This window comes from Fundulus heteroclitus, chromosome 19, assembly GCF_011125445.2.
Source record: "Fundulus heteroclitus isolate FHET01 chromosome 19, MU-UCD_Fhet_4.1, whole genome shotgun sequence".
Lineage (NCBI taxonomy): Eukaryota > Metazoa > Chordata > Actinopteri > Cyprinodontiformes > Fundulidae > Fundulus > Fundulus heteroclitus.
In genome coordinates this window covers 24728153-24738010 of record NC_046379.1, presented here as the reverse complement: position 1 = coordinate 24738010, position 9858 = coordinate 24728153, and the positions used below count along the sequence as shown (strand labels likewise).

Below are 9858 nucleotides of genomic sequence, written 5' to 3'. Positions count from 1 at the left end.
CAAACGATTATTTATAACACTATAAATATTTCAAAAGTTGGAAAATAAAAACTCCTCAATCAAGTGAAACCAACACTGTAGTACATGAAATGTCCACACGATGGCAGTAACACCTCCCTGAGCTATCCTCGCTAGTGGCTGAAGAAGAAAAAGAGCGACTCGAAGTCGCCTGCACCATCCGCCGACGGAGCCAGCCAGGAGGAACCGACCAGAAGAACCGGAGAAAAATGGCGTTCACATTCGCGGCCTTTTGTTACATGCTCGCTCTGCTGCTCACGGCGGCGCTTATCTTTTTCGCTATCTGGCATGTGAGTACACCTTTACAGCGACTGCCTTCCTGGCTGTCTGGTTGTACAAGAAGGAAGGAAACCAAAGGAGCGGTGGGGTTGAAAATAAGGCCTGCCTGGTGGCCACATAGAGGATACGGTTTCTGGTCGGAGTCAGCTCCCTCCAGGACCCCGGAGACGTCTTAAAAGGGAGTTTCGGCGCTAAGTGAACGGACGCGCACCTAACGTGGGCGATCGGTCTACCTCTGACTGAAAGGTCCACACCCTGTGGCCGGCTGGGACTGAAAGCTGGCCCCGGTGACACCGAGATGGAGGCTGGTTCCACGCCTCTGTTAACGGTCGCGTTGTAGTGGTTTGAGTCTTTGGCTTTGATTTGGGGGCGCGGGTTCGAATCCCGGTTGCGTAAAGAAGGGCACGCGGCGTGAAAAAAAAGGTGCAAAATCAGTGTACAAGTGTGAATGACTCGCTGTGGCGAAAGGACTTTCTGTCCCCTCCCTCTCTCCGTAGTTAGCGTTCGTAGACGTCCGTGAAACACGGGAGTCGTGTATAGCTGTCAGGCTAACAGCTGCCAGGCTTGCTAGCTTTTAGCCGGCTAGGCTAATGCGTTCAGGATGTTTTTACCAGACAAACTAAACGCTGTGTGGCTCTGCTGTTGAATGGCCGCCCTTTACCACCCCTGCTACGACGAGGGCGGCCGAGTCTGAGAAGTTGGAGCAACTTCAAGTCATATTTTCACGGATTTATTTCCTTGTAAGCGTCAGCATTTGGGATTTCTTAGTTGGAAACGTCACACCGTGGGTTTCACTCGCCCCCAAAAGACGTCATGGACACGAAAATTGGTAACCTAACTCAGGAAAAAGACTAATAAATGAAATTAGCGATCGCACTATTATTAATACACCCCCCCTTCCAAAGGTTGGAGCTTAGAGCCAGAGTGACCTTTGACCCTTCCAGTTTACAATCTTCCCAGTCAGGATTTAGACGTGAGGAGGGCTGAGATTTACCTGACTCCGCCAGATAGATTTGCTCCGCATATCCATCTGGAAACCTTCCGTTGAAGTAATTTTGGGAAGGGGCGAAAATACTGGTCAGCTGATTGGCCTATGTTGGTGATAGACGGGCCAAATAAACCAATCAGATTCGTCGTCGCTCGTAACAGAGCGACGACGAAAACACAACCACAAGCCAAGCTACTCTTGCTGCTGCAAGTAAAGGCTCGTTAGCTCAGCAGAGAAATACTCTGTAATTCCGATAAAACTTGCTCGATAGCCACGCTAACGCTAGTTTCATCGGCTGAAACCGCCATGTTGTTTAGACTGAACTGACGCGCTTCCCGTTGCGTCACACCTCAACCCGCCTCAAAGCCAACGCTGATTGGACGTTCGTTTGGTGAACGGCTCCAAATTTTCTTCAACGGAGAGTATCCAGACTGATCTGCGAGTGAAACCTTGAAACCTCGCGAGATCAGGATGGTCTCACGAGGCTAGGCTGAGATGGCCGTTGACCAGCACAGAAATCAACCATTCCTCTGTTGATTTGGCCATATTCTTTGGATCACTAGGTCGTCGAAAGGCCACATTTTCAATTGATGTTCCAGAAGTCATGCCTCCATGTAGGGCTGAACAATTAATCGCATTTTCAATATAATCGTGATTTTAAAAAAACGCAATTTCCAAATCGCAGAGTCTGCAATTTATGGCTATGTAACAATTAGGGAATTAGACACGTCCATCAGGTGTCAGTAAAATGTTTGAAGTGGGTTTGCCTCCACATGGAAGGGAAGACAGTTGCAGCAGTGAGATAATCTATTTTTATTACTTCTTTTAGAGTTTGTATAATTATACAAAGCATTAAGTTCTGGTCAATCAGTTTAATACATAGACTTGCTTGTTGGTTGGACTTTGCACTTCATGTTCAACAAGGATTGATGTCCAGCTCAACTAAAAGCTGTTCTCTTGAATAATATTCTGATCAATAGAAACATTAAAAGTTCTTGTTTTAAATAGTCCTTGTTTACAAACATCTGTATTTAGAGGCAATTTTTGTTGCTTGTGGTTAATGCAGAGAAAAGTCAAAATTGCAATTTTGGTTGAAATATATTGTAGGCAGAACGCAATCATTTCTGCACCGAGTTTAGATGCTGCGGGTCTTTTAGCACCTAATCTGCACAGCGAGGAAACAAAATGATTTGTTGTTTGTATATGTTTAAAAAGACATGATAAATTAAACTGGAAAAACAAATCACATTACATCCCAATATTAAGAAAAAAAAATAGCAATTAGATTATTTTCCAAAATCGTTCAGCCCTGCCTCCATGCTCTCCCAACGAGGTTCCAGGGACTTCTGGAAGAGAAACAGACTCACGGCATCGCAGCTCCTTCACCGTAATTCATAGTTTGGCACCAGCTCCTTTTCTATACGTTTGCTTCACATCAAAGCCACTTGTTTGGTTGATGCTCGTCTGATCAAAGCACACTGTTTCAGTTCAAGGCCCAGTGGAGCTTAGCTGTCCATGGCAGGGCAGACCTTTACCTGGCCTGTTTTTAACCTGTTTTTAACCTGTCATCTGCTCACTGTACATGCCGGCACCTTCGTCCGTATAAAACTGTCATGGATTGGTTGTCTTTGCCCCGGTTTACTTGAATAAATTTCACAGTTACTTTTATTTGAAGGGGATTCTGGAGGGTATTGCTAATTGTGGTGCCGGTAACCTTGTTGACCCAGGAAAATAATGTGCTGAATTTAATGGCTTTGTTTTTATTTTATTTTATTTTTTTTGCTATATCTTTCAGTTTGGGATCATGTGGCTGCAATAACAGTTCGTTTGATTTTAAGCCGTTTTGTACATTTTTCCCCGGCGGTGTGTCAATGTGCACTTGATTGGGGGCTATTGATGATCAAGGAAGGCAGATGTAATACTCAGTCTTGTCGTGCCAGTATTAACGTGACCTTTTTGATTCTTTGCAGATAATAGCATTTGACGAGCTGAAGACTGACTACAAGAATCCTATAGATCAATGTAACACTTTAAATCCGGTAAGTGTGCCCGCTGTGCTTCACCCGCCTTTCTGCTCTAAATGACTGCATGCAGATATGCGCTCTGTTACGGATACTTTTAGTCTACCTTTATCCGCGTATCTTTTTTCGATCGTTTCTCTGCACTGTTATGCTAAATAACCTGCCTGTTGTAAACTGAGTGACCTTAATGTCAAGCTGTGAAACTCTAACGCCTTTTCATTTTGTTTTTCCAATCTGCTTCTTTTGCCCTCCCCGCCCCGTTTTTTTTTTTTTTTGAATGGCTAAAAGACAATTGAAAGGGTCAAAAAGATTAAAAGAGTCAAAATTGCATTAAAGGTTTGTACCAATCTTTAAAATGCCCGCTGAGTTGAACTTAGCCTGAAGTCTTGTCGTTTTGCACGGTGAAGTGTTTGCTAAGGTCTTTTCAGTTAACTAACCCGAGTCGAGTTTGAATCGGACGAAAACGTGCTCATCAAGTTTTTTTGTTTTATTTTTTGAATTGTTGGAGTAGATTTATTGTTGCTTTCTTCAGTATTTCAGTTTGATTTAAAGTAATTTCAGAGGCATCACAGCTCCAACCTTGCAGATTTTATGTTGCTAGCTTTTATTCGGATATTGTATTTATTACAGTGTTTTGCAAAAATATTCACGCCCTTGAAAGATTTCACGTTTTGTCCCGTTACAACTGTAAATATGCGAAATGTGGGTCGTACACATAGCCAAACTGAGTCAGTACTTTTCAGAAGCACATTTGGCTGCAATTACTGCTGGAGGACCTTGGAGGCATGTTTCCACCTAGACTGAACTATTTCCCCGTTCTACTTTGAACAGTAGTTTGAGCTCAGTTGGACTGAATAAAAGCGTCTGGGAGCATCAGTCTGACCTTAATTGGGTTTTGGTGTGGACTTTGACTGGGCCATTCTGTAGTTTGATCTACACCATTGTCAGGTATCTTAGGCTCATTGTTCTGCTGGAAGGAGAACCTCCGGCCCAGTTTCATCTCCTGTGTGTCCTCTAGCAGGTGTTCCTCCACCACTCCCCCTTTATTTAGCTCCACTCTTTCTTTTTTTTTAGTTTAAAGGTATAAAGCCATGTAATATGCTTATGAAAAACACCAAAAACCTTTTGATCATGATAAAATAAGGTTATATACACCAGGCCTCCATCTTGATAATGTTTTGATGGTTCTTTTTGAGACAAAAAATAATCCCCTCTCAGGCACGATGAACAGATGTAAACAGACGTGGCGACATCTAGTGGCAGTATCGCAGAACTATCATAATGCCGGTTTGCTTAATTTATAAATCAATTGTAAATAATGCCAGACCAAGCTTGACTCTCTGCAATGCGTTGCAATAAAGTGCCAGCTCGGCGTGATCAAAGGCCATCAGTTATTAATTAAATACACCAATCAATAAAACTTTAAGCTCCTCATATCAGAACATTTACTCAGGTCAATGAACTCTGCGGTCACATCTGAGCAATCAGCAGGTTTAGCGTCCGCTTTAGTGAACACCAACGTTCATACTGTGTTACCAGTACATTCCAGTCTTATCCCTCTTTGAAATGTTTTTTTTGCACTTTTTTCCACTATATCTAGGACCATTCTTTATTGTTTCACTGGGAGATGCTAATAGCTTTTAGCCGTTTCCTTGTTTTAACCCCTGCTGCGCCTGTGCAGTACGTACTTCCGCACCAAATGTTTTATTTACTAATAATTGAGCAAAACAAAGCATAAAACGCTAAAATAACAACTAATATGCCAGCAGGATGTGATAATCTTTCATAAAAACTTTGTATGCAACCAGAGTGAGATACTGATGTATAAATAATAATAAAAAAAAAAAGTTAAATAATGTGGCTATGCACTTTTAATCTGACCAGAAGACGTTCTTCTACGTTTACTATGTTCCCTGCACAGATTGTTTTTTTTTTTTTGGCAAAGGACCTCTTGTGGCTCTCTTTCAACAGTGGTTCTGTTGGCAGTCGTCTCATTGAACAGCGCTCTGTGGGGTGTTCAAAGCTACATTTGGGTATAGGTACCGATATCACTAATTAATATGCCGGTTACGGCCGATAACAACAAATGTACTTCACCCTTCTCAGGTAGAAAACCATGTATTACACGATTGTGTTGGTCTATTGAAAAAAACAAATAGGGTTGTGGTTGCATCGGGACAAAATGTGACAAAGCAAAAGGGGATTATTTCAAGGTTGACGTGCAGCTCGTTGTCAGACGGTGCAGCGACGGCATGCGCAGAACGGGGGGGGGGGGGCAGTATTGGGTCGAGACGTCAGCTGCCGCGGATCATTGAGGTGTTAGCTGTTAACTGAAAAGACTTGCAAATGCTCAAAGCATGCATGATTTCTATTCTAATCTACCCTCTGTTTGCTTATGATTTGACAGACAGCTCAGCAAAGTCCCCACGAACTCCAGACTTTAATCAGTTGTTGACTAGTATGTCAGCAGGACCTGAAGGGCTTTTGGTTTATTAACCGGCCTCTTCCAGGAGAACTCCTTTTTTTTTTAAATGCGTTTCAAAGCATTCCTCTCCCACGAATCAAGAGGCTGCAGTCACTGTTGGGCAGATTGAGGCCGTGGTATATGAGCTTAGCGTTGGCTCTGACCCGCGTCACCTGTGGTTCTGAACAGATGGCAGCAGAATCCCACCACTCTCTGGCTCAGCACTATTTAAAACCTTCTCGATTGGCTAGAAATTTCCACAGGAGGAGGAGTCGGTGCGGATAAAAAGTCAGGCTCCATGCACCCGTAAGCCAGGGCGTGCTGCGTAGTCTGATGTGCAGGTTTGGAGCCCAGTCCAGTCTGTCGGAGCCATTTAGAGCCTCTTCTTCTTTTACCCGCTACTCAGTTAATTATTTGGCAGCGCAGTGCAGGATCTCAGTTCATTGCAGTCCCCCTCCTGTCCTGCACATCCCTCTCTCCCCACGCCCCACACCTGTCCTCCTGTGGGGCCGTTGGCTTGGCTCCGCCCGCTGTTTTTTGTTTGTCTCCCCCCACCTCCCTCAATGCATGGCTTCCATGTGGCGCTTCCATCTGCCCCCTGAACGCGACACGCGACCTGACCTTAGGCACGCCGCTGCATCAGCACCGCTAGCTCTAACAGCATGGGGCCTCCTCCAGTGTGTTGTCACAGTGGGGTGGTGTGCAGATTTGTCACTGCAGAAATATTAATGTGAAGGTGCACCAATGTTCTCCTGAGCAAGCTTTTGTGTTTTCTTTTGGGGATTTTAGTTGTGGAGAGATGCATGTAATGAACCAGGGTGGGAAATCGATCTTTTTAGTCCACTTGCAAGAATCGATCTTGAACCTCTAAAGAGCAGCTCATGTTTTTTTTTTTTACCCTTGTGTTTCTGTTATTCCATTTGCAAGTGTTAGATCTTGATTTTTCACCCTGTTTGAGTTAAAAATGGGGTCAGAAGGCCATTTACATTATCGCCACATCCTCAGCTACATGCACTGTAACCACATAACCCCAGAGGTTACACTTATTATCAGTAATTCATACCGATATCAGCCGTTCACCGTTTTAGACGGGTCTGAAAGCAGCGCTCTGTAAGGAGGACTCGTTTTCTTTAGGGAGCTGCAGCATCCTCCCATGTCGTCCTCTGACTGTTGTGTATTTTTAGCCTCCCTGAAGTCTCGTTTTAAGCAGGAAGGCCGAGCGGCTGTGCTTGGATTCTGACATTCCCTTTCCCCCCCCCGTGTCTGTTTCCAGCTGGTGCTGCCGGAGTATCTCATCCACGTCTTCTTCTGCGTGATGTTTCTGTGCGCGGCCGAGTGGCTCACCCTCTTCCTCAACTTGCCGCTGCTGGCTTATCATGTCTGGAGGTGGGTAACTGAACAGCCGGGTGTCGTTCCTATAGGTGAACGCGAAGCTTTCCAAACTGCACCGAGGTCCGTTTGGGATGAGCTGCTTTTCTCTTGCTGTGCCACAGGTACGTGAGCAGACCGGTGATGAGCTGTCCTGGACTCTACGACCCAACCACCATCATGAATGCTGACATCCTGGCCTATTGTCAAAAAGAAGGCTGGTGCAAACTGGCTTTCTACCTGTTGTCGTTCTTCTACTACCTCTATGGGTACACACACTTTTCTGCTTTATTCAGAAAAACACACAGTACCTTCCAAGCACATTCATCCCATCTTGTCACTTTACTACAGTGTATTTTATTGGAATTGTATAAATACTGATACTAACAAAGTAGTGCAAAATAATACTTGGTTTAATTCTCTTTAGAAATATCTGTAAAGTGTGTGATCTATGTCTTCAGTTCCCCTTGATTAAGTCATCTCTAGGATTTACTCAAGGAGCTACTCTTGGGGTGCGTCTCCACCAGTGTTGCACATCCAGAGACTAAAAGTTCCTCTTCCTTTCAAAATAACTCAAACTCAAGGCAGATTGGCTGGAGACCATCAGTGGACAGATTTAATATTCTTCTTGCCTCTGTCAGCCTGTTCTCCCACCTGAGCTGTGGATCTCTGCAGCTCCTCCAGTTAGCAGAAACTTCACTGGCCCCCTTTAATTGAATGGTTCCAGTTCAGTGTTTCCCCTACCAGTCAAACAAGGAGGCCCCCACCCCACCCCCAAAAAATGTCAGGGCATGCAGTAAATTATTATACGTCTGTGCGTGTTCACAGTTAATTTTATTAAAATTAGCCTTTCTAAATAGCGACAGATCGCACCCTGAGCTATTTATGTCTCTAGGCTCCGACATAACAAGGCGGACATGAGTCTGTGGACAGGTACATGCAGAACTCAGTTTTACGAGCGCGTAAGCGACGTCGTACCATAAACTGTTTGATTAAAGAGAAACGCTTAGAAATGACAGAAAAGTATCCCCGACAGAATTAGCATCGCTTGTGTCTGTAGCGTGGGATCCAATGAGATAAATGCGTCCTTTGTCTGTTTTTTTGTTACAACTGAAAAAGGACGCACTTGTTTGTTTCCCGTGGTTCCCTGATTACATCAATATACCGAGAACGTTTGCCTGATATAAATATGAGGATCATTACATCTGTTTAAACTGGATGATTATAAACATTAACGCTCAAAGCAGTACGTTCTCAACAAGTAAACGGCTCTACGGTTATTTTCAGATGTCCTACAAAAATGTAATTTGCTTTGATTGTTGAAAATCACCTTAAGTCTGTTGGAAACAGAAATGCACTTTCCTGAGTCCATCACTGAAATAAGATAGCTGCTTTATTCTTGGAAAACACATTTCTGTTGCTAGATAAACCTCATGAATGGATCAGAAACATCCCAGATGTAATAATGAGGCTGCTTGTATAAAGCTGTATTCTGTGAAATCAAAGGAAAGCTAAGTGGAAGAACGTGTCCCATTTCTAGGGGAACCTCTGCAGTTAATCTTGATTATTCAGTTTAAAATATTCAAATCCAGGTCAGTTTTTAATAAGCAGCATTAATGGGTACAACTCCGTGTGTTTTATCTGTAATAAACAATGAAAGCTTCAGCCTAACTTACAGTAGGGAAACAATGTCACTGTTGGGATCTGGGAGATCGTGGACACAACCTAATCCTGTGCCGTCTCTGTTTTGGACACCTTGCAGCATGATCTACGTTCTGGTGAGCTCCTAAAGAAGTCTGAGGAAGAGGACCTGCCCGTACAGTAGATGACCAGACACTATGATCCAAAGTGCTGGAACACTGGACCTGCTGGAGACCACCGAGGAGCCACATGAGCCGTCATTTCAAGTGGATGACCCCCCCCCCCCCCCCCCCCCCCCTTCACACCCACACACTGCAGAGACCTGTTGGAAACTCTTACCCTCTTCAAGGACTGGATCTTGGTCTCAGTGTTCCCATCAAAGCACTACAGTTTAAAACAAAATCCCATCTGGAAATACGGACAAGTTTCTCTTTTCCTTACTCGATTTTTTTTTTTTATGCTGTGTATTTTTTTAATGCTTGAGATTTAAATAAAATTTGTTTTTTTCCATCATCGCTCCCTGCTCTGTAGCGTTTCCAGGTTGGGATTGTGAATGACTGTGGATTTTACCAGCTAATGTACTCCGACCATGTGGTTTCTTAGCTGCAGACGTTTCTCTATGGACTGAAGGGGACAAAAGACGAGCGGTAACATTGTAAACATATTGCAGTCTTATCAGTTTTCTTAACTGTTTCGATATTTAAGACCTATCATGTTCTACCTGTCCGATATTTAGTTGCATTTGTAGAAATCCAGAGGGCACGTTGTGTTTGAGCCGCTCCTCTGTAAATGTTCCCTTGCAGCTCTCGCTTAAGTGAAAGATAGATTCAACAGTCGTCTGCATAGAGGTAGAGCGCTTCAGCACCCGACGCTGATGTGCCATACTGTTGAATGTATCTTCAGACGGTTTGGTTGATTTGAACACAAATAGTCCACATTTTTTTTTAGCATCTCTGGTCTATTTATTGTTTTTCTGGATTACTTGCTTTCCTCTGTGACATCAAGCACTCCTGCAATGTAACTCTTCTCCATCATCAAACTCATGGTTTAGTTCAATAAAAGTCCTTCAGCTCAAGTTT

General features: G+C 43.8%; 1 protein-coding gene across 1 annotated transcript; it reads left to right on the top strand.

Moving 5' to 3' along the window:
• The first annotated feature begins 150 nt into the window (after positions 1 to 150).
• Positions 151 to 9854, top strand: LOC118556596 (protein cornichon homolog 1). The gene is made up of 5 exons (XM_036150680.1): positions 151 to 308; positions 3256 to 3324; positions 7044 to 7156; positions 7264 to 7407; positions 8901 to 9854. The coding sequence occupies exons 1-5, from the start codon at positions 228 to 230 to the stop codon at positions 8926 to 8928; spliced, it is 435 nt and encodes a 144-aa protein (XP_036006573.1). The 5' UTR covers positions 151 to 227; the 3' UTR covers positions 8929 to 9854.
• Positions 9855 to 9858: the final 4 nt, after the last annotated feature.

Excerpts from the sequence above, each read along its gene's own strand:
- LOC118556596 (XM_036150680.1), top strand. The coding sequence starts at position 228 with ATGGCGTTCACATTCGCGGCCTTTTGTTACATGCTCGCTCTGCTGCTC. Across the intron at positions 309-3,255 it reads TCTTTTTCGCTATCTGGCAT|ATAATAGCATTTGACGAGCT; the intron begins GTGAGTACACCT and ends GATTCTTTGCAG. Across the intron at positions 7,408-8,900 it reads TTCTTCTACTACCTCTATGG|CATGATCTACGTTCTGGTGA; the intron begins GTACACACACTT and ends GACACCTTGCAG.